The sequence below is a fragment of the Leptonotus elevatus genome, chromosome 15, assembly GCF_054856555.1.
Source record: "Leptonotus elevatus isolate MCC_2025b chromosome 15, RoL_Lele_1.0, whole genome shotgun sequence".
NCBI lineage: Eukaryota > Metazoa > Chordata > Actinopteri > Syngnathiformes > Syngnathidae > Leptonotus > Leptonotus elevatus.
The window spans coordinates 17,012,472-17,037,250 of NC_141253.1; the positions used below are offsets into that span (position 1 = coordinate 17,012,472).

The 24,779-nt window shown below is 40.2% G+C and overlaps 2 protein-coding genes across 2 annotated transcripts; one reads left to right on the plus strand and one right to left on the minus strand.

Annotated features, from left to right (window-relative positions):
* Positions 1–913: 913 nt before the first annotated feature.
* Positions 914–14,340, minus strand: fpgs (folylpolyglutamate synthase). Its single transcript, XM_086097438.1, has 15 exons — positions 14,169–14,340; positions 12,003–12,131; positions 11,799–11,852; positions 11,072–11,136; positions 9,943–10,057; positions 9,086–9,163; positions 8,813–8,874; positions 8,585–8,687; positions 7,123–7,200; positions 6,330–6,477; positions 6,153–6,236; positions 5,197–5,347; positions 4,755–4,830; positions 4,054–4,120; positions 914–1,759 (listed from the first exon to the last, which is right to left on the minus strand). Exons 1-15 carry the CDS (start codon positions 14,310–14,312, stop codon positions 1,383–1,385), a joined length of 1,731 nt encoding a protein of 576 aa, XP_085953564.1. The 5' UTR covers positions 14,313–14,340; the 3' UTR covers positions 914–1,382.
* A 1,323-nt stretch (positions 14,341–15,663) lies between these two features.
* On the plus strand, positions 15,664–21,928 carry cdk9 (cyclin-dependent kinase 9 (CDC2-related kinase)). Its single transcript, XM_086097442.1, has 8 exons — positions 15,664–15,800; positions 15,921–16,034; positions 16,780–16,861; positions 17,720–17,810; positions 18,522–18,688; positions 18,842–19,013; positions 19,462–19,610; positions 21,041–21,928. Exons 1-8 carry the CDS (start codon positions 15,760–15,762, stop codon positions 21,404–21,406), a joined length of 1,182 nt encoding a protein of 393 aa, XP_085953568.1. The 5' UTR covers positions 15,664–15,759; the 3' UTR covers positions 21,407–21,928.
* The last annotated feature ends 2,851 nt before the right edge of the window (positions 21,929–24,779 follow it).

A 24,779-nucleotide genomic window follows, 5' to 3' on the forward strand; every position in this document is an offset into this window, starting at 1 on the left:
TTTGCTACTTGCTGTCGAGTGTCGACTGAAAATAACATTAGTTTCTCAGGGCTCACGTAAAGACACACTCGTCATTGGAATAAGTAAAGCCACCGGCGGCCATCTTACATTGCCATTCACTAAGGCCGGCTAACTTGCATACATTGATTCCTCCACGGCATTTTCACATTATTTTCTGCCTCCATGGCGAAAATGCCAACGTGTATGACATACAGTTGTACTTGCACCAATAAGTCTGGGAGAAGCGCGACATTTACTCTTATAAGTTATCTCTCTGGGTGCTACTCAAAGATTTGACTGCATCACATCAGAGCAATCAACAATTAAGTGAAAGCAAAGCCCATCAGGAAAGTTTGTTGCTAAATGTAAACCTGACGTATGTGAGTCACAATTCATGATGAGATAATATACTCTAAAAGGTTGATACAAACAGTGAAGTACGCATTTTATGAGGCTCTCATTACTTCATACATGCGGAAAAACGCACACGAGTGTTTTCAGTGAGAAAAAAAAATTGTCAGTAAAAGTGGAAACGTAAGATGTCTGCCCCACCTTAGCCATGATAAGCTATTGACAGTCTGTTTATACAAGTATAATGAGTATAATGGTTCAAAACAGGTGAGCTGTGATTGGTCATTAACTGAGCAACAGTGATATCATTTTCAGTCGACAATGAATGGCAAAATGGCCGCCCCCTGGGATGGATAAAAATAGGTTGATTTTGCTGCTTAACTGATATTCCACAAACGCAACATTAATCTGAATACTGTGTTTAGACTAATAGGGGCACGAAGAACATATAGTAAATAAAATAAATGAATATACAGTACATATACTGTCATGTATTGCACGATTAAAATGTTAAGGATAAATATTACAATAATCAAAAGGGAAGACAGTGTACAGAATTAGATTCTTGCAAATAGTATTATTTATTTACATGAAAAGCTGTAAGTCAAATGTGGAGGAAGAAAAGCAGGAAAAAAAAAAAAAAAAAGAAGACCAAAAGGTGGTCAAGTATTCCCCCAAAAATGTTCTTCCAATATAGACATGTTTATTTTATTGAAAATACAAAAAAATTATACTAATAATAATAATTAGCATTTGGAATCAGCGAACTACAATGTCATATTATCTTGTTTTGATGAATGTAGCCGTTATGTAAACACATTTGACTTCAAGTGGGACTTAAGACTTTAGTTAGGCACTGTTGCACTGGGGCCAATCTGGGTGGGGAAACGGCCTTGCTCCAAATGACCCACACCAGGTATCGTTAGTGTCACTCTTATTAGTGTGGTAGCCCTAAATATATATTTTTTAAATAGACATTCATATTCCTGCATTGGAATCCAATTTTTGCCAGATTCAAATTCATAGCCCATTTACTTGGAGGATTCAGGGACAAGATGTTTGAGTGCGCCTCCCACCAGGTGGAGGCTTCCAGTGATAAGGACGTGGATCTCTTCAGCATCGCACAGTGGAGCAGCTTTAGCAATCACGCTGGGTTTCAACGCCATCACTTTTTTGGAAGGGTCCACTAGCACTGGATCCCTACCCTGTGTGATCCACTGAAGGGCGCTGAAAATGCAGGGAAACACCAGCATGTCCGCTTTCTCCCCGGGGACCAACGACAAGCTGTCCGAAATGAGTAGTGGGGTGCCACTGGTGTTCCCCGCGCTGTTGTGCAGACGCCAGCTTCTCTCGTTATCCAAGCAGCGAGTCAGCATGTGCTCCACTGACACGTTGAAGTTCTGTTGGTCTGAGAAGCAGAGGGAGGACAGTTGATCCAACGGCAGATAGAAAGTTCCTTACATTGTCCAGTCTCGCTGATGGAACGGTGGTGTAGGTTAACTAACTAACAAACAGCCAACAAAAACAAAGCAGTTGTGGGTGTAGGGAAACTTTGAAAGTGGGGCATATTAAGGTTTTGCTAATCTCAAGACTTCACATTATATCCAGTGCCTTGGATGTTTTTTGGAATGTTTCTCCCAAGTTGTTCTTTCAACAATGTTTTCAACTCTTGATGCCTATTATGGATATGTGCGCTTGCTAAGATGCATCAACAAATGACAGTAAAGAATATCCTACAAGATTAGATGAATGCTACTTGGGTTGCCTTAAATATGTGTCATGTCACTGACTTACATAAAATGAAATGTACGGTAATTCTTAACATAACTACAACACCTAATACCCCTTACGTAACCACATTCGATTCTGTTTTCATCGTGTCTTCAGCAATGACTAAAAATACTATTTGATTAAAGATTTCAGCTTTTATTTTCAACAGAAGAGACTGGACACGTATTTTCTGAACCTTGGATTTAAAATGGGGAGGGTACAGTTATGTTGTCTGGCTCACTCTTCCTTAAAAAAAAAAATGGTTGGTGACTCCCAGAACAGTTACAATGGTGCCTTGAGATTCAAGATTAATTCAGTCCGTGATCATGCCCGTATCTCAAAAACACTTTTTTTAAAAAAAAGAAGAAGAAAAAAAGAACATTTCATTTAAATGAGTGTAAAGACAATTAATCAGTCTCAGGGGTGCATAATCGGTGCGCATGAGCACTGAATATTGAGTTACAGTTGTGCTGCAGTTCAAGTCTGTCATCGCACTTTTAATAATAATGCAGCTCAGTCATTCAGCTTAGCAGTCAGGCTAGCCTCAATTTTAAATCAAGTCAGCCGCAGTGATTGCTTCTGAGGGCCAACTTCAAACAAAAGCTAAGTAAGGAATTGATATAGCATAAGTGTCAAACTCCTGTCCTGGAAGGCCGCAGTCCTGCAGGTTTTGGATATTTCCGTTCTCCAACACAGCTGATATATAATCAGCTCATATGCAAGCTCTGCATAAGCCTGATAACGATCCTGCTGATTGGAATTGGCTTGTGTTGGAAGAGGGAAACCTCCAAAACCTGCAGGACTGCGGCCCTCTAGGACCTGAATTTGACACCTATGATGTACAGCATTATTTAGTTTGCTTCTATTTTGAAGTTGACCCTCGCAAAATGTTGCTTAGTAGCCACTGTTGTGCGTCAGCCATAATCTTGCCTAGGGCACCACAATGGACTGAGCAGGAAGGCCACCAACAAGACCGTTATTTCCGTGCTAATGCACCGCGGCTTTGACGGTCCATAAATACATGTTCTTAGGTGAAAGTGGTCTGTGGTTGGAAAAAAAAAAAGAAGAAAAAAGGGGGACATTGGACAGCTGCCCTTAGAGAACTGTGCTAAGATAGCTGACCACAGGGACCCATACCGCAAGTTCGAGCTTAATTTTTTCATACAGGCTATGTGACTCATTGCGTTAAATATATTTTTTGTTTTGTTTATTAAAACTGTAAATTGTATAGTTTTAATAAGCTGCCAATGTGTAGCCCTGGTAGAATTATGCTGTTATAATTAGGAAATTAAAGACTGAAAAAAGGTTTATTCAGTTATATTAAAAGGACATCCACACAACAATAAACCTTGGCCAGATATGCCGTAAGTTTCTAGGTTTAGCCATGAGGTTGGTGGGTCTGTATCTGCACCGTTTGTGTTTGGATTATAGCATTGCAACAAAGATGCTAATTAGCATTAGCATTCAACTAGCAGACTGAAACTCAAGGCTAATATATGTGGTTGTTTTAAATACACAAAGTGTAATTCACTTAGTTTTATTTTTAGTTTGATAGTAAATTTCAACTGAGTGGAAATAAAGACTTTGACGCATCTTTTTTTGAAGAATTGTTTACTATTTGGCAAAGTACTGTTGCTCATTGCACTCGTATCATTTCAGTGGACTTTTTTTTATCATTCTGTTCAATTGTTTTATCTGCAATAAAATATTTACAGAAAATAATACCAGAGTAAAATATTGTTCCGCACCATCGCTTAAAAGGGAAAAAACAAGAATGCCTATCAATGTGAAAGTATGGCGCACCATCAATGCAGCGCATGCACAAACACTCACACTCGTCTGTACATTATTGAAAAACATTGTAAACGATTTGACGGAGTGCAAAAGCACCTTTTCTGCCAACGAAGATGCCATAGGACTGAATGATCTCACCTGCATTGCAAGAAGTGATGGTCTCTGTGATGTTCGGACAAAACACAGCAAAATCAAAATGGCATGGCTGAAACAACAGAAAAACAAATTTATAAACCAGGTGTTCCTATTAAAATGTAATCTACAGTAATACTTCCCAAATTCGGAGGAACTAAATTAGCAAACTTATTGTGTAATCGTCTAAGTATGTAATCATTAGTCAGTTGAGAGCCAAAGAGATTCTGAGGGGAGTCATTGGAATATTATTGTATGCAGTGAGTCCGTTCCGCGTGACACAAAATAGTCTGATACCACACACGAAATACCTATATAAAAAATTATATATATTTTTTAAGTTGCTTGTTTATATTAAGTGAAATCCATAAGCCTGATTTTGTAAATAAAAATAATTGTTAAATCAAAATAGGTTGTCTTTAAAATGTTACCTTTTAAAGGTATTAATTGTACATGAAAAATTATGAAGTTAACACATTCATTATATACTAAATATATTTTTATTGCTGATATTGGATGGCTAAATGAGTCAAGTATCCCTTTAAAAATGCACTCCCAATTAAAGAGGATGTCAACCCAAAAAGTATCTTTACAATATGTCGTAATTAGCATTCTAAGTAATATTGTGTATTTTAATATTTGTAAGTGGCAATCAAATTTCAAAATTAACATCTATTTATATCAGAAGGTTGCTACAGACTACTCACCACAAGAAGTTTAAGCATGGCTGCACAGTCTCTCTCTCCAGTGGCATTAAACAGCAAGATTCTTGCAACAGGTCCACTGCAACACATGTCAAGGTTTTGCATTACAAATGCCGGCCGGGATAATGGCGCTAAATATGAGCAACTAGAAAACACCAGAACCTTAAGCTAGCCTCTCAAAGGTGAGGAAATTACTTAACGCGTGCTGCTCTATTTATTTCTTACAGTTCAAAGCACATTGTAAAAAGCATGTGTCTTCTGCTCAGAAGGTGAATGCAGTCAGAGCAGTTAATAAAACAGTTACAATTATGGTTTGGGCTCATGGTAAAATATTAGTCAGGTTACAATCAGAATTTTTTTTTTAACGCTTTTTCGCATTACTGTATTAATTATTGTTGCTTATATTCATCCTCCGTCAATTTGGATTTCTGAGACTGATCCTCACCTTGTGTTCACTTCTTGCTGGGCTGCAGTCTCTCTGAACCAATTTACACAGGCCTGCATACTACGCACGGTGTGAGCACCATCCAAGAAGTATGTGACTGCGCCATGTTTAATCGTTTGATTTCTTCCGGCCCACTCAGTATCCGCCAGTCCTTTCATCACAGGAAGAAAAACAGAAATCAGTGGATTCGGTCAATTCATCTGCACCAGGATCATCATAAAATGCCCGTCTTAACTGCTTTGGTTTGGACTAGGGCTGAACGATTTTGAAAAACAATTGAGTTTTCTCCCCCTCAAAATTGCGATTTAATATGCAATTATTTTTTGTGAGGTTGCAGGACACTGCAAACACAGATTACTTTTTAGCAAAAGTGCCAGACTACTAGTGCAACACTACACCAAATCACGTTTTTTTATTTTTGTTATATAAACAAATATCTACTAATGCTGTCTACATGGGTCCTGGTCATTATTTTGACATTTTAGTGCATGTTTGTTTGAAAGCTTGAATTTGGGACAAAAAAATGACTGTGGCGCCATCTTCTGGTTAAACACTGGGACAGACACAATTTGGCTGTTTGTCCTCATTGAACGAGCACGGACAACCGATATCACATGATTCTATATTTTGTTTAAAAATAAAATAGATAGTTTTTTACCCAAGTGTTTCAAATGAGATAATTTTAGAGCTGTCATTTTAATACCGTGATATTAACGTCAGATAATCTAATACCAGCCCATGCCTAGTGGGGTTCCTTGCCTTTGCGATTTGAAAATAGTTTTCTTCTAAATTGCAGTGTTGATTTGAATTTGATTCATTGTTCAGCCCTAGATTGGGAGCCAGAACAGTATTACTTGTTTCTATTTGGGGGGGTAACACAAATTAATCAAATACAGTCATCTCTTTTATGGTTCGAAAATATATCAACAGTGATACTACTTTTTTAAACGCTGTACCTTTCTTCATGATGGGCGAGGGCGTGAAGGGAGTTGCTTCAGGTATACTTGAGGTCTCAACAAAGGTAGACAAAAACTTTTCATCTGTTAAAAAAAAAAACTGCCTTGATTCTTTACAATTTATTAAAAGCGTACATTTCTACATGGTGTGTGAATTTCAAGCCTCCCACCCTTTACCTGGTCGACATCTCCTTTGCAACCAAGTGTGACTCAGCTGCAGGGCCAGTGAAGCGTTGGACCACTGGTGCTGTCCTGCCAAGCCCAATTTTAAAGATCCACAGTTTGCCTGATAGTCCTCAAAGTTCGGACACACCCACAGAGGACACTACAACAACGGGTCAGGTGGAGTCAGTCACACAAAATTTATTTAAAAGGAGACATATCGTGCATTATTTACACAATTTAAAACGGTTTCCAAGTGTCTAAATTAAAGGTTATAACATTTGTTTTCCATTGTATGCCTTCCATAAAAAGGTTCATCAAATCGATGGCTGCTTACGAGGGGTGTGCCCAAAAATAAATAAATAAATAAATAAAAGATTCACATAAGAATCACGATTCTTATTTAGTACGATTCAGAATCGATTTTAAATGTCCCAAAATCGATTTTATTTAAATTATTTTATACCGTCTTACCTTTGAGTGTGCCTTTATTGGGAGCGCTGTTCATGTTGTACCCGATTTGGCCACTTAGGGGCAGTGTGGTTCCACGCAGTCTGATACACTGCTAAGTTGTAGATAAAAGTGCCGCAAGTAGCGCACTAATTAGCATTAGCGGGTCAGACTGGAATAGATCATTACTTTACCATGAACATCTATAAATTGAAGCAAAAATCAGTCAATCAAATCATTTTGAATTTAAAAAAAAATCTTTCTAATCAAAAATCGATTCTGAATCGAATCACACACCCAAAAATCGGAATCGAATCAAATCGTGAGACATTCAAAGATTCCCACCCCTACTGCTTACGTTGATCTTTTTGGCCCTGTCCCTCAGCACGTCCATCGCCTCTTCTGGCTGTTTTACTGTGAAAGCAGGGACTCCCGGCTAAAAAAAGAAAAGTAGACAGAACATGCAGATGAGATAAAGCAAACATATGCTACATGATAGCAAGCCAATGCTATTCTAAACAAGTTTTTAAAATAATGCAGATAAACAGAACTCCCAGTCATGTCAAATGTATAGCCAGGAGATATAGATATAGATATAGATATATATATATAGATATATACATATATATATATATATATATATATATATATATATATATATCATTTTAATATAACCGAATAAACTATTTTTTTGCCCCCCGGTCCGCTTTTTATTTTTATTTCTAAATTACAACATAATGGCAACTTATTAAAAAAAAAAAATCATGTTATCTATGCTAAAGAAAGGGAACATGGCTTTCTAAAAGTGACACACTTGTGAATATTTACGTTTACCGTTGTTAATATTTACAGATCTATTTGCATGAATTACATTAAAGTTAAAGTAACACCGATTGTCACACCCACCTAGGTGGGGCGAAATTCGTTCTCCGCATTTGACCCATCCCCTGAGGGAGCAGTGAGCAGCAGCAGGGGCCGCACTCTGGAATCATTTGGTGATCTAGCCCCCCAATTCCAACTTTTAATGCTAGCAGCGAGTAGACTTACTCTAGTAAATCTACTCGCTGATTCCATGCAGAGTGCAAATTGTGTGACAATTATTTGTACAAAGCGATTAGGCACACTTAAGACTCAATATTTGGTATTCTTGAGATACTCAAGCGGCAGTCCCATAGCAGACCAACTTCTTTCACAGGAGCCACTACTAACTGGAGTAAATCATGCAATTTTGTTAAGCCTAAAAAGAACATTGCAGCCCCACCGTGGCAGCTTTTCGTGTCACATAAACAATAAGGAAACCCTTCATAGTTAACAAGGGATGCACGATAATAATCGGCAATTATCAACCAATTTGATGTCATACAGTCTTCAGATCAACCAGATAGTAAAGAAATCCACCGATAATAATAGACATGCCACATTGGTCCATCTGTTGTGGTTCAAGTTGTGCCCAACTCCTTAATCCCTCCCCTCTCCTATGGTAGTGTTGCACATTTGTGGCGTCATAATGTGCGCAACCTCATGTTCAGAGAAGATGCATCATGGCGACATGACAGTCGCCAGTGTGGGCTTTCTTTACTCCCCAAAATGTTAGCCTCGCAGTTTTTTGTTGCAATATTGATAACATGACTTTTGTTTTGGCAAACTGAAAATGAGTTACTGGTTGTCTTTGAACCTGAGATATCAAATCCAGAGTGGAAGTGAGACCGGCCCCTCTTAAGAGGACTGCTACCGGAGCCGAGAGCCCACCAAGTTAATCAAACGCTGGGGAAAACTCTGCAGTATCATACAGTAATTGCATGTTTGATCCCAACACTGACCTTAAAAATGCCCCCCTTTTGCCATGCAATCTTCTCTATTGTGTCTCCAAGAATCTGCGTGTGATCTATCCCCAGAGAAGAGATGCCACATACCCATGGCCTCCTGAGGAGGTGCAGTCAAGTAAAGAGGAAAATATTACATCATCAGTCCAAATGTCCAAAACTAGTCTTTGTCCATCATTTAGTCATAGAGCATTTCATTACTACAGGGGAAACTGTTTATTTTACCTTATAATGTTGGTGCAGTCATATGCACCACCAACCCCAACTTCGATCACAGCCAAATCCACCTGAATAAAGGACAGAGATGAAACATCCCTGTAGATCACTGATGGGATTTCTTCTAAATACAATTCATGCTTCTTGTCTACATATCTTGAACAATGTAGTTTGACAATTAGAGGGGCAAGCTTTTTACTACGGTGATGGGGAGATACAGTATGTGTCAGATCATAATTCAGATCAGGTCCAAGGTCCAAACAATGTAATGTGAATGCCTACCTTCTCCTGAAGGAAGACATGGAAGGCCAAGATGGTGAGGAAGCGGAAGTATGCAGGCATTGTCCCATCATGAGCATCCTAAAATGTAAAAGGAGATGAAATAACTTCAACAAGAAGGACTACGTGACATCAATTACATTATTCATAGTTAAGGCCAGAAGATTTGACCTTTATGCAGTCCCCGAAACTGGAGGAATGCAGAGTAAAGTAGCTTTAATTACTAAATGCATTTTTATGAAACCTGTTTGAGTTGAAAGTTTTTATATCAAATAAACAATGTTTGGGTGTAAATGTAAAAGCCTAAAGAAATCAGTTACTGTTTAAAATACACAAATGTAAAATCCTAAACAAAATACTTCCTGTTCAAATGCTTTTGGACCTAAGTGTACATAGCCAAATATCACATTTTAGGATATTAACAGTGACCATAAATAAGGATCACCCCTCACCCCCCTCTTCAAAGCTACACCCCAGCCAAACCACATGCAACTTGGCATCACATTTGCAAGTGGTTTACTTAAAAATCAAACGTCAGATAGCAAGCAAAAGTACTCCGCAGCAAAGTCAGTTCCAACAGGAAAGAATTTCGAGTCACTTAATGCAAGTAATGTGACCCAACTGCAGTCACGCGCGGCTCATGTTCATCACGATGTCACGGGCCTTATTTTGTATGGCACAATCCAACAGGACACTAACATCACACATCTGACAAGAGATGCATTCAAAACACACCAGCACTTAACATGCAACAGAACACGGTTTACAATAACTGTGATAAGTTTTCTAATAATTCAGTAACAAGAGTATGAAGGGGAATTAAATACTGCAAGGTGTGTATGACTTGCTTCACAACCCACCTTTGTTTCATCTAGCCGTCCATAAACATGCCAGAAATATTTAGCAAAGAGGTCTTTTCCAATTGGCTGTCCGTTGATTCGAATCCTCTCTCTTACTTGGACCAAATGTGGGGAACTACAACAAAACACACACACAAACAAAAAAAATTGTTACAAGGAACCTCGACTGAAATGACAGGTTTGCTCTATATTTAGCCACCCTCACCCACGCCCTGCTCTCGTCATTCCAGACGCATTCAAGAGTTTTGATCGTCCCTTTAGGAATGCTACGGAGGCTTACCTTGCTTTCTTTATATGCGTTTCACATTGCTCGGCAGAGAGCCCGACGCCATTCTACGTCACTACACGCTGAATGCGTTGCGACGTAAATAACAATGGCGGCGTACGTCCAAATAAAGTTTCTACAAAATGTATTCAACTGGAAATGAATCTCATAGTTAAATTAGTAACAAGCAAATAAATAATATAGAGCAAACTTGTCATGACAGTCGGGGTTCCTTTTAAATAAAACACCTAGAAAGCTTTCGAAATGTAAACATACTGCATTACAAATAATAAATGACAAATCAATCTTGTTATTTGTAGTGTGTATGCCAATCCACAGAGATGATCTCAAGGCACATTACATATAAGCAAGCGTTATGCCGATAGAGACGAGGAAAAACCCTGAAGGAAGAACAATCAAACAGGACCGAGACTAAATATTTTTGTGCAAGTTGAGATTTTAAATACATACATTTTCTTTACCTTTCTTGCTATAGTAAAAAAAAAGAAACTACGTGAATACAGATGAAATTGTAGCCATTTCCAAATTTAATCCTCTTTACTAACATATAGCGTGTCTGAAAGTAGTGGTTATAAAGACATGAACCACAGAAGCAGACGACAAAGAAAAAGATGAAGCACAGTACACGACGGTGGAGGAAAAAAAAAAAAAAGACAAACTCATTCTAAAATGCTAATAAACATTCAATACACATTTCCCACACAAAAAAATGGGGGGTGGGGTGATTGTGGTGGTAAATAAACAACCCTAATAAATACTTCTTTTTTTTTTTTCAATCTGCGAATATGCAAATCCATGGGTGTCAAACTGTGTGCATATCATAATCATACACTGAACTTTTACCTGTAAAATCCTGTTCGGAAACCATAACCTCTCAAAATCTGCTCAGTGAATGCACACGTTGACCCCTGAAACACACACACACACAAAAGAACATGTGTAAACATCTGTCAAGTCCTTCTTATTCACTCAACTACATTCTTATGGCAACAAAAGCTGCTGTGCTCTGACAGTCCGTGCTTGTGTGACGTATGGTGGAAGTGAGGTCAAGAGACGAGCTGTATTTGGCATGCATCTCATTGTCGGCCCAATTTGTGGAAGTGACGTCGCCAGATGGAAGCGTACTCTGATTGAATAGGATTTGGAGACTGTTGCCACCTTAAAGTCTGGCATTGTTATGAATGTACTTAAAAACATATTAATGTGGTTAGCTGTGGATGTTTTCTTTTCTACAAACATGGTGGGGTGAATGTGGACACAATTTTTTTCTACACAGGGAGAAAAGGAAATATCAGTTTTTAAAAATATCCTGCTACGTGTGTAAATGGCCTAAAACTGGCATTTCCAACGACCAGTATTAGGACATCTGGATCATAGGTGTGGATGGCTGCGAGATTGAAATTGTAATCTCGCAATCACAGCCTGGATGACTTTGCACACGTTAGCTATAAGCCGAGTTTGAAAGTTAACGAGCAACTGCACTTTTCTAACAGTACTTTTCTGCTAGCAAGTGGCATGCATACAAAAAGACTGGTTCGATTCTTCTCACATCTACACTAGGTCAGCTCACCTTGCCCTTTGTTCCTGTGACGTGAATGATGTTTAGGTGGTCCAGTTCCTTCACCTTTGAAAACCATACACAAGATAACCAATGACATAATAAGTAAGTTTGTAAGTACTGAAGCGATCACATCAAACAATAGCTTTCTTTGTAATGATTAGTCATAGAATGTGACCTTTGGACTATTTGAGTTTAAAACTGTACTGTACTCACGGTGAGGCCAGCCCGTTCCAGGAAGCCTTTCATGGCTTGAAGTTGAAGCTCAGGGTTGCTCCGCTCTCGCCAGACTTGCTCCAGAGCACTGGCGTTTGTCTGTAACGTGTTGAGGGTACAAATGGCATCCTGAAACAAAAGCAGTAAAGCCTTTATAACATAATACTATGGAATTCATCATGCAAGGGCCTCAGTCTTGCTGATGTAATACAATTGTAAATGATTAGAGTATTGATTTATAGATTTAAATCCAGCTGGCATTGCTCATTGGTGAGGCAGCACCTTTGTCAACGAACGAAGGTTTTACAAGTACCATTTGATTAAATAACTGATTAAGCAATCAACAAAAACATTAAGCAAAAAAGCTGATGATTTTTTTATTTTAAGGGGCAAGGAGTTGGAGATTTCCCAAATGGGACATCGCTGCTTTGCGATTCTTTTTCAAGCTTCTCTTTCCATGTAACTTTATTTTTATTTTTTATACAAACAAAAGCTATAAGTTGAACTGTATTAGTCTTTACACAATCACAATTTTGGAGTTGGCCACTGATCAGAGTTTAAAAAACGGTAACCGATACAATCAGAAGCTAATCAATGTAATGTAAACAACTTGGTTATTTACTGTACAGTTGAGCCCTGCTATTACCCACGAATAGGCAAAATTTGCATATAATTGATGCCCATTGAAATGCATTAGGAAAAAAGAATAATTAAACCCTAACAATTCTCCCAAACACGCTGATAAACATTCAATATCCGAAAAATTGGGTCAAAAAAGCCTGTGTGTATGTTAAAGTAACAGTTGTTTGAAGGTTTACAATTACCATAACATCAGTGCTATTTCACCTTAGCCAGTCTGTGGTGTTTGGCATCATATGTTAGCAACAAGCTAACAGACATCCATTAAACAAAATTACATAGTTTGGTCGAAAATGTTGGTGTTTAAATATATAATGCTCCAATCTCTTTTAAATTTTTGTGTCAGTTTTAAAGTAAACTTCAGCTGGGAGAACTGCACAATAATCTTTTTACCTCCCCAATGTGATATTACATAAAAAGTGTCCCTTTTTTTTACCGAGATAGCATGCAAACAGGTGCTCAAAAATACTTGCAAAGCTTGTTTTCTAAGTTTAAGTTTGTTTAAGGCAAAAAATTGGGGTGGGGTTGATTATTATTCCTCGAATGAGAAATTAATATTAAAACTGAACATTTTTTACTTGACTTCCACTTCAATGCATGTTCCCCCTTGGATCACTTTTACTTTTAAGTCAAATGCTTGAGTTGATACTTTTACTATAAGTATTTTTAAATGGCAATGTCCGTACCTCTACTTGAGTAATGGACATTAATAATTTTGACACCTCTGATCATTGTTTCATGAAACATGAAAAAGTTAATACGATAAAATCACATATTTCCCTTTTTCTTTCATTTCTGGTAGAATTTTGTGAAGCTGTCCGAGAGAATGGCGAAAAGAGTCAGTCAAAGTAAACAACTGTAACCAAAGTAGCTACGTAAACGGTATTTCATGTTTATTCATGATATTTTGTTCAATTTATGTTTGTTCAGTTTAATTTATTGCTTGAGTTTGGATAGATAGATAGGTATATAAATCGCAATACAGAAAGAAAATATCGATTTAGATTATTTCTCAAAATCGTTCATACACTATAAAACACGTATAAACACTCCTGGACGGTGACAGCGACACGGCTTGCTATGCGAGACGTCAGCAGCATTTGACGTTTACTCCAAGTTGAAGGGACGCAATCAAAGTGTCGACCTACTAAACATAATAATAACAACGTTAACGCCAGCTCTTATTATTCAACTCGTAAACAGAATAAGCACGTGTTGCGTTCGCTATCTGCTTGCACTTTGACGTTTGGCTAAGTCACAATCATTCCATGTGGCAGTTCAGAGGAGCCAAACGATCCGTCCACGCTTCGGATAACACAGGCGCACGAGATTCATACTGAACTAATATGAGGTTCCGCTGACAGAGTCAAATAAGGCCTATTCGGAGTGTACTGCTGTCAGCCATGCTAACGACTGACAGGAAACTTTGATGCGGCTCTAAAGTGTCGATTAAAACTTGTCAGACTAGCTAGCCAGGGAGAGCTAGCAAGCGGCGTGCCGCGGAAGGTTCGTATGGACAGCGCTCACCTGGTACTCCATTCCCGGAATATGAGGAGCAGTCTTCGTGCTGTAGTGTTGGACTGGAAAGCCCGCCAACCTGCACGACCAGACTTGCCGTCTGAGCTTTGCCGCTAACCCACACGGCTTCCACACGCGCGACATGCAGACCATTATTGGACGCTGAGCTGTCAAGGGAAGTCGGCACCAAATATGGTGTGGGGGCGTGACGTGTTTGGTGACGTTGCGGAAGGCAAACTGTCCATTCAGTTTCTTACTGTGCAGTAAATTATGGAATTATTTGTGATCAACCATCTATGTTTTGCAATAAAGAAAAAAGTACGAGATTAAAAAACTTCTAATAAAAACAATCAATGCATAAATTCAAAACAAGAACAAGATCTTTGGGAAAAAAAACATCAATTTACAAACAATTACAAACAATATATAAATATTTATAATACGGCCTTGGCGTCGCAACGTGTTACCTCCACCACAACTGCCCAGAACTGGCTAAAAAAATGCAAAATATGATTGTTGTATTTATTTTTCAGCAATTACTTTTAATTTTGATTTTGATTACTAGCAAACAACTGCCCATAACTGGCTAAAAACATGCAAAATATGATTGTTGTATTTATTTTTCAGCTATTACTTTTGATTTTGATTACTTGCAAAAATTATATGAATTCCGAGTGCTTTTAAATGCAGCTGTTGTGAGTTTTTCAAAATCGGATGGACGGTAATTGGAAAGTGGTAGCAACACATCAGGAAGTGAGTTCGAAGCACGGATTTATTTTTGGAATGGACAGTAACCGTTACTTCAGTATTGGCGATGGTGGTCAATACCAGCTTCGGCTGCCTTCTTGTGGCCGTTTTATCATCAGGAACTAGAAATTTGAAATTAAAAGAATATAAAATTCCTTTTATTTCATGCACTTTTAAGGAAAAATATATGTAGGTCTTTCTTTAAAGTTATCATTGTTTTGGGGGGATTTTTTTAATGTATCAAATGTACTAGTGTCTAGTGGTATTGTATTGGCACTTTGTATCGGTATCGGTGACTACTCAAGAGTTGAGCACTCATACTGGTATCGGTCTGAAAGAAGAAAATGGTATCAAACATTACTAATATGACTTCGTAAAGTCCGTGGTTAGAAGTTGATTGTAGGAGAGATGGCAGCTGGGATAAGTGGAAAATATGATTTTCAAAAAAAGTTATGACAAAACCGGGTCAAGGATGTTAAAGAATGTTTCTTTATTTATTTATTTGTTTGTTTGTTTATTCATTCATATAATTTATTGATTATTATACAATTTGAATGTACTATCGTATCATTGATTAAGGTGGCGCTGAATGCCATACAGTGCAAATGTTAACTCCACCAGTGCCAACACGTTTTAGATTGGATAATGCAAGTAAATACGTGATGAGTGAGTGGTTAAAATCTGTACACCATGAAGTAAAAAAATAAAATAAAATGCTTGCTGCTAATCCACATTCCAGTCCGATAGGTGGCGGTGGTGTGCTTAAACGCAGGTTGGCAAACTCAGCCAAACAAAATGAAGCAGATCCTACACTGCACACTTACGTGAAACCGGCAAACTTGAGAAAGCAGCCATGCAGCGAGAGAAAAACAATAACTCCGCGAGTGCTGAAAAGTAAGACTGCCTACATAAAACACAAAACTACTGTGTTTTATTTGTAATTTTAATGCACACGTAGGTTTGTTCAGTGTGTGTAATGTTATCTTAATACCAACCGCAATGTCTCTTCTACAGGCCTGACCGAGAGGCCGCCATTATGTCCAAATACTACGATGGAGTGGAATTCCCTTTCTGCGACGAGTTCTCCAAATATGAAAAACTAGCAAAAATAGGACAAGGTACATTTGGGTGAGTATTGTATGTGTATACCTGAGAGAGAATTGTTGCTCCCCCTTTAACGAGCCGTACCAAGCTTACCGCTAGCGATTTTTAAACAAAACAACCATTGGCTGTGTTTACGGATGGAAAATATTCACCAGTTGTTACCACGCTAATCTATCATTAACCTCTTCAAATTAGATAGTGTTTAGCAAATTTGTTGCGACTGTGTGTATGGTTATAATGGCATTAAAGGGACAGTGGCTATTTTGCCGTGACCGGCAACTCTCCTGCCAGCGTTATTTTGCCATGAACGGCTCTAATTGGTCAATCGACGGACTTTGTCATGCACTGGGCGTGGTTCCTGCCTCGCTTCACCCCTTCTGTGTCTTTTCACGAAGTTTTCGTTTTGTCTTTCCACCGAAGATAGGCATTACCAGCCTAACCATAACCCTAACCCTCAGAGCATAGGGTGTTATCAGGATCACCAGACTAACCGTCCATAACCCTTAGACCATATTGTAGTAAAAATAATGTTTACACTTTACACTTTCAAAGGCACAGAATTTGTACTCGTAGTTCTCGCGTGATTCACGGCAAAATAGCTCTACTTGGCGAGTTGGCAGTCACGGCAAATATCCACTCCGTATTTAATATAGCCTATAGCCTACATGTTGCGTTTATAATAAAAACACTAATTATTTGACAGTTAAATAACCTGATCATTTTATGTGAGTGTCTGAACAACTTGTCTTATTTATTCTGTCTTTCACAGGGAGGTGTTTAAAGCAAAACACAGACAGACTGGAAAAAAGGTTGCATTGAAGAAAGTTTTAATGGAAAACGAGAAGGAAGGGGTAAGAAGTCTTCACTCTACTTTTAACACTAGACTGGCCCCTGCTATGTGAAGGGGAAAGGGCAGCCGCAGCAAACGTGGGCACAGCCAACATATTTATCCACTCTAGACTGTCAGTAACAAATATAAAATGACTCATGAGAAATTCACACAAGGGCAGTCTTCTGCCACAGAAGTTCAGTTGAGAGGAAGTTTGGTTGAGTGGACAAGTAGATTGGTGTTCTCTTGGCATATTTATGACAGTCAGTAACCGTTCATTGTGTCAATTAAAGAAAATGTATTTATTTATCTGAAAATTCAGGCTTATAACTGAGCCACTGCATTTAACAAACAGGTTGCAGTGATTCATGTTTGAACAGCACTGAAATAAAATATTAAGGCTTAATATTCCATTAATAAAACATTCTTCCATGCTTAATGTGTGAATCCTAACCCTAAGTAAGTCGTTTTGTTGAATATTCCCATTAAAAAAATATGTTTAAAAATCGATTCAACCGCATATCAAATCGATTTGAGAATTGCGCGCTGTAATATCGCGATATATTGCCAAATAGATTTTTTTCTTACACCCCTGCTAGAACCATAGTTTGTTTTCCTCTGAATGCATTTTTTTTGTCAGATGTTGGCACAGTAATTGAACTCTGTGGCACAGTTCGGTTCTGGCGAAAAGGGAATTAAAACCTTGTTCTGATGGCATAATGGTGTCATGAGTACCAGAAGAAAATTCTGCTTTAGATGTCCCTAATAGAATAGGAAATTGTGCTGTGTATCATTTCGTTTCATTTATTCAGACACTTTTTATAAATGTATCATTGTGTGGCCAGTTATATATCAAATTGCTCTCTGGTTGCTGTAACAGTTCCCAATCACCGCTCTGAGAGAAATAAAGATCCTACAGCTGCTCAAACATGAAAATGTGGTGAATTTGATTGAGATCTGCAGAACCAAAGGTTAGTGTCAAAATACTGTCATTACTATCTTTCAAGGTTTATTGTCACACAACTGCTTTGTCCTTTTTTCATACTATGTTTAATTCAACTTAAAAAAAAAAAGCTTTGACATTTTACTTGCTACTGGGGGTGTGAATTGCGTAGTACCTGGCGATTCGATCCGTATCACGATTCATAGGTCACGATTCAATTCAATGCTGATTAATCCCGATACAAATCTATAAATTGATTATTGCGATTTTTTTCTTTCTTTTTTAACTCTGATTTAGAAAATACTAATCAGTCATTTTAGTGATTTGTATGAAAATGTATTTATTTATCTGAAACTTTAGGTTTATAAGCCACTGTATTTAACAAACAGGTTGCAGTCTGTTTCATGTTTGGACAGCCCTGAAATAAAATATTATGCCTTTAATGTTCCAACAATAGAACATTCTTCCATGCTTTAAATGTGAACCCTAATCCTAAGTAAGATGTTTTGTTGAATATTTCCATCCAAAATGTATGTTTAAAAATCGATTCGGCAGCATATTGAATCGATTTGAGAATTGCGCACTGTAAGATTGTGATATATAGCCAAATCGATTTTTTTTAACACCCTTACTTGCTACAGTGGTTAAGGGATGAGTGTAATGCTTTTTATAAGACAGTAAGTGTGTTATATTGTTTAAATTTGGATTGCTTGGCTGATGTTTGTCATCATTCTTCTAGCTACCCAGTACAACCGATACAAAGGCAGCATCTACCTGGTGTTTGACTTCTGTGAGCACGACCTGGCCGGGCTGCTTAGCAACACAAATGTTAAGTTCACCCTGGCAGAGATCAAGAAGGTCATGCAAATGTTACTCAATGGATTGTACTACATCCACAGAAACAAGGTAAGACAAATATGCATGTTAAAGTTTTGTATAAATAGAAACACATGGTAATAAAAAAGGCAAATGTTAATTGTTGCACTGACAGTAAAGTCAACCAGTTTGATTATTAACCTCAGGAATAAAGTACATAATCATGTTGTGGTTTATTGCCAGATCCTTCACAGAGACATGAAGGCAGCCAATGTGCTCATCACCAGAGATGGTGTCCTCAAACTGGCTGACTTTGGTTTGGCTCGAGCTTTCAGCTTAGCCAAAAACAGCCAGGGGAACCGCTACACCAACCGTGTGGTCACGTTGTGGTACAGACCTCCGGAGCTGCTGCTCGGTAAGGAGTCAACACAGGAACATATACATCACAGATGGGTTGCAGAAATAGTTTTCATTTCTAGATTATCATGTTGAACTAGTGGTGAACTAATAGAATTAAATGACTTGATAATATAAAAAAAATACTTTCATATGATAGAACATATATTTTTGCATATTATTGAAGATAAGAGTGGGTTTTTAAAATAAACATTGAAAAAAAATCCACACTGTCCCTTTGCAGTTCAACCGAGGTAGAAGTCTGATAACTCCCCAGTGTTATTGTTGATCTGTTTTCATAGACGTCCCAAATAAAAGTGGAAAAGAATCACACATACTGGAATATGCCGCTCAGGTTTTCTGAAAGTAACATGTACAAAAGTGCCTTAACCCCATCAAAGCTCTCGGAGCAAGACAAATTTCGGTGTGCTCCAAAACTTGACAGTCTTTGTTTTGTGGACCTATAGGCGAGCGAGACTACGGCCCCCCAATTGACTTGTGGGGAGCAGGCTGCATCATGGCAGAGATGTGGACAAGAAGTCCCATCATGCAAGGAAACACCGAGCAGCACCAGCTAACTCTCATCAGCCAGCTTTGTGGCTCCATCACAGCTGAGGTACGTCTTCTAGAAGGGCAACATGATTTCACTCAACTATAAAAAAAAATCTTAGTTCTAAAAAGGAACTGCTATTTTTGGTGACGCGGTTTCTCAAAAGCCACCACACTGGTCTTACATTCACTAACCGACAGACATTTATTTTGCTGCCACTTTCTATCCATCTCGTTGTTGGAAATTTTCTAAATAAAAACTCACCATTAAAATGTGTGCCTTATGTCTGAACCATTCAACCGTTCCAACTTTGAACTGTTCAGCTCTTAACTATTTCAATCTTTATTTAGAAAATGTAAAAATAAAAGACAAAAAAATTGATTTCTAAAATATTTACCTCTAATTTGCCAATTTGTTGACTGATTCAAACTGTTCAGCTAATTTCAATATTACTTTTTTTTTTAATTTGAAACATCCATCCATTTTTTAACCGCTTGTCCTCACAAAGGGTCACTATCCCAGCTGGCTTCAGGCAGTAAGTCTGAAATGACAATTTTAAAGGGAATTTTGTAGTTATTAATCTCAGGGCTGAGCTTTAGCGCTCGCCAATGGCGATTAAAAACCGCGTTGGGCGAACTCAATTTACAGTACCATTCGCCCGGATAGCGACCTGAAAATGATTGCAATTGGAAGTATGCACACAGACTCGTGACAGCACGCGCTATAAAACTACGTTCATTTGGTGACGGAACCATTTAGCACTTAGCATTGCTCAAACACCACGATTTTGCGACTAGAATCGCAAGACCACTTCCATACTTTCACTTTTCCTATTCGAGTGTGCAACGAGTCGAGTTCAGTTGCGTTCACTATGGCCGTTAGCATAGCATGTAACATCGTTGCGATCCAATAACAGCAGATAAAAGCCTTCGATCGTTGCAAATGTTCTTAAATTGGAAAGGGATCACGGTCTGTGCTTGTAGCGGACATTGGGTTCGATTATCTGTGCAGTATTCTCAGCAATCGGTCTCCTATTTATATTTAATCCCGATGCTAAAATCTATTCATCATCCGTCATCATCAAGAGATGATTTGAGTTATCAGTGTTTTGTTCTGAGCGTGGTTACACAACGATTTAAACTAATATCTCAAGGTACCATTGTATAAAAACAATTATTTAAAAAAAAGTGTAAATATTGAGCTGTTTTTTATAAAATTTAATTAAGCCGAAAGTTGGCGCATACACCCCCCCCCCCCACACACACTGTATTATTTGTGTGTTTACATGCTTTTAAGGGGCGTGGCCTAAGTTCAAGTAGACCTTTTACCACACACATAGCTCAGTGTGAGCTTCTACTCCATGCTCTTTACAAGTGTTGTCATTTTGAATGATTGTTTTTGTCCATTTGAATCAACAGCATCATGACGTCTCATATCTTGGAGCACTCGTTTGTCGACGCACCACAGTTTTTTCATTGGCTTTGTCTCTCACGAAGGTGTGGCCAGGTGTGGACAAGAAGTATGAGCTGTACCAGAAAATGGAGCTGCCCAAAGGCCAAAAGAGGAAAGTGAAGGATCGTCTCAAAGCTTACGTCAAGGACCCGTATGCTCTGGACCTGATTGACAAGCTGCTGGTCTTGGACCCAGCCCAGCGTACAGACAGCGACGACGCACTCAACCATGACTTTTTCTGGTCGGACCCAATGCCGTCCGACCTGAAGAACATGCTGTCCACACATAACACCTCCATGTTTGAATATCTGGCTCCTCCTCGGCGGAGAGGCCACATGCCCCAACAGCCGCCCAACCAGAACAGAAATCCTGCCACTACCAGTCAGACTGAGTTTGATCGCGTGTTTTAGACCAGATTTTTTTTCTTTCTTAAATGAGCTCAATATGTTTGTTTGGTTTGAAAACAGAGGACAAGCAGCCTCATTTTAAGGAAAACTACTTGTTCTTTGACATCTCCAGCTTTGTTGCATGGCCACTTCCTGCTTGGGATGATTTCACTGCAGGCAATCGTGACTTTTAGTCAACCCAAAACCTGCACAACCTGTTATGTTTTGGCATAATACTTGGTTGACAAGTGAGAAGATGGATAATAACATTCCGGAACACCTTCACTGAACAATGGCCATGTTGGAGTATGAAATCAGAATGTCTTGAGTTTTCTTTTTCTTTTTTTTTTGTATTTCCCCACTTGTCTGGATTTTTGGACACCGGTAGTGTTTTGAGGGATTAAAGTGTGAACAGCCACACTCCACTCATGGGCAACTGTGACATACACAAAATGTATATTTGGACAGAGAAGGACTGTGGAAATAGTGGATTTTGTTCTGTACAGAAATGGTCTATTTTAATTAAAATCAAAACCCTGAAATGTGTTTAGACATCCACTCATCAATTTTCCAAACCGCATATCTTCTCGAGTGTCACATATATCACAAAATTGTCACGTGTAGATTATAAATCACATAAAGATGGAGGGGGAACAGTTTTCGGGGGGTCTATTTTGGGCCCATCATCATGGAACATCAGCAAAACTTTAAAACATACAAGCAGATGTGGTTATTATTATTTTACACCTTAACATTGATCGACTTTGTAGTCGTGTCATCGGATTTGCGGCCGTATGTGTTGGACACTCGGGTTAAGAGAGGGGCGGAGCTGTCAACTGATCACCACCTGGTGGTGTGTTGGCTCCGATGGCGGGGTAAGATGCTGGTCCGACCAGGCAGGCCCAAACGTATTGTGAGGGTCTGCTGGGAACGTCTGGCAGAATCCCCTGTCAGAAAGAGTTTCAACGCCCACCTCCGGCAGAGCTTCTCCGTTGTCCCGGGGGAGGCGGGGGACGTTGAGTCCGAATGGACCATGTTCCGTGCTTCCATTGTTGAAGCGGCCGATCGGAGCTGTGGCCGTAAGGTGGTTGGTGCCTGTCGGGGCGGCAATCCTCGAACCCGCTGGTGGACACCAGCGTTAAGGGATGCCGTCAAGCTGAAGAAGGAGTCCTATTGGGCCTTTTTGGCCTGTCGGACTCCGGAGGCTGCTGACAGGTACCGGCTGGCCAAGCGGAATGCGGCTTTGGTGGTCGCTGAGGCAAAAACTCTGACATGGGAGGAGTTCGGTGAGGCCATGGAGAACGACTTCCGGACGGCTTCGAGGAAATTCTGGTCCACCATCCGGCGTCTCAGGAGGGGAAGCAGTGCGCCATTAACACTGTGTATAGTGGAGATGGGGTGCTGTTGACGTCGTGAATCGGTGGGGAAAATACTTCGAAGACCTCCTCAATTCCACCAACACGCCTTCCTTTGAGGAAGCAGGGTCTGGGGACTCTGAGGTGGGCCCCCCTATCTCTGGGGTCGAAGTCACTGAAGTGGTTGGAAAGCTTCTCGGTGGCAGGGCCTCGGGGGTGGATGAGGTTCGGCCGGAGTTCCTAAAGGCTCTGGATGTAGTGGGGCTGTCGTGGTTGACATGTCTCTACAACATCGCGTGGACATCAGGGACAGTGCCTCTGGATTGGCAGACCGGGGTGGTGGTTCCTCTTTTTAAGAAGGGGGACCGGAGGGTGTGTTCCAACTTTAGAGGGATCACACTCCTCAGCCTCCCAGGTAAGGTCTATTCGGGGGTGCTGCAGAGGAGGATCCGTCGGGAGGTTGAATCTCGGATTCAGGAGGAGCAGTGTGGTTTTCGTCCCGGCCGTGGAACAGTGGACCAGCTCTACACCCTCAGCAGGATCCTTGAGGGTGCGTGGGAGTTCGCCCAACCAGTCCACATGTGTTTTGTGGACTTGGAGAAGGCGTTTGACCGTGTCCCTCGGGGAGTCCTGTGGGGGGTGCTTCGGGAGTATGGGGTACCGGGCCCCCTGATACGGGCTATTCGGTCCCTGTACGACCGATGTCAGAGTTTGGTCCGCATTGCCGGCAGTAAGTCGAATTTGTTTCCTGTGAGGGTCGGACTCCGCCAAGGTTGCCCTTCGTCACCGATTCTGTTCGTAATTTTTATGGACAGAATTTCTAGGCGCAGCCGGAGTGTCGAGGGGGTCCGGTTTGGTGGCCTCAACATTGCATCTCTGCTTTTTGCAGATGATGTGGTGCTGCTGGCTTCTTCAAGCCGTGATCTCCAGCTCTCGCTGGAGCGGTTTGCAGCCGAGTGTGAAGCGGTTGGGATGAGGATCAGCACCTCCAAATCCGAAACCATGGTCCTCAGTCGGAAAAGGGTGGAGTGCTCTCTGCGGGTCGGGGATGAGGTCCTGCCCCAAGTGGAGGAGTTCAAGTATCTTGGGGTCTTGTTCACGAGTGAGGGTAGGTTAGAGCGGGAGATCGACAGACTGATCGGTGCAGCGTCTGCAGTGATGCGGACGCTGTATCGGTCCGTTGTGGTGAAGAAGGAGCTGAGCCGAAAGGCAAAGCTCTCGATTTACCGGTCGATCTACGTTCCTGTCCTCACCTATGGTCACGAGCTGTGGGTCGTGACCGAAAGAACGAGATCCCGGATACAAGCGGCCGAAATGAGTTTCCTCCGCAGGGTAGCCGGGCTCTCCCTTAGAGATAGGGTGAGAAGCTCGGTCATCCGGGAGGGACTCAGCGTCGAGCCGCTACTCCTCCACGTTGAGAGGAACCAGTTGAGGTGGCTGGGGCATCTGGTTCGGATGCCTCCTGGGCGCCTCCCTGGGGAGGTGTTCCGGGCATGTCCTACCGGCAGGAGGCCCCGGGGACTACCCAGGACACGCTGGAGAGACTACGTCTCACGGCTGGCCTGGGAACGACTTGGGATCCCATCGGAGGAGCTGGCTGAAGTGGCTAGGGAGAGGGAAGTCTGGGCTTCCCTGCTAAAGCTGCTGCCCCCGCGACCCGACCCCGGATAAGCGGAATTGAAGACGGAACGGAACGGAACCTTAACATTAAAAAATACTTGACAATAGAAGTTTAGAAAAATTTGGTTCGGAAAGATCAAGTGACTTGTATGAAAAAGATAGTGTCTAACCAATCACATTAAAAGTTACATATCACTGTACGTATATTACAGTAGTACGGCCCAAAAAAGAGAAATTTTGCTTTATAATGTAAATATGTCACATTTTGTTACAGTACAACCTGCATTTCATCACACAAACAAATATGTACTGTACAGCATCTTCTTTTTAAATTAAAAAGAGATCATCTGCCTCCACCGGCGCACACTCACTTAACCTGTGTGCAGGTTTTGGAAAAGTGTTCCGAAGGAGTCAAAATTTGG

Bases quoted from the DNA above. Each gene is read 5' to 3' on its own strand.
- fpgs (XM_086097438.1), bottom strand. From the start codon at position 14,312: ATGGTCTGCATGTCGCGCGTGTGGAAGCCGTGTGGGTTAGCGGCAAAG. The intron at 6,237-6,329 runs GTAAAGGGTGGG...TTTTTTTAACAG, and splicing joins GCAAAGGAGATGTCGACCAG to ATGAAAAGTTTTTGTCTACC. The intron at 4,831-5,196 runs GTGAGGATCAGT...CATGTGTTGCAG, and splicing joins CAGCAAGAAGTGAACACAAG to TGGACCTGTTGCAAGAATCT.
- cdk9 (XM_086097442.1), top strand. From the start codon at position 15,760: ATGCAGCGAGAGAAAAACAATAACTCCGCGAGTGCTGAAAA. The intron at 16,862-17,719 runs GTAAGAAGTCTT...TTGCTGTAACAG, and splicing joins TGGAAAACGAGAAGGAAGGG to TTCCCAATCACCGCTCTGAG. The intron at 19,014-19,461 runs GTAAGGAGTCAA...GTGGACCTATAG, and splicing joins ACCTCCGGAGCTGCTGCTCG to GCGAGCGAGACTACGGCCCC.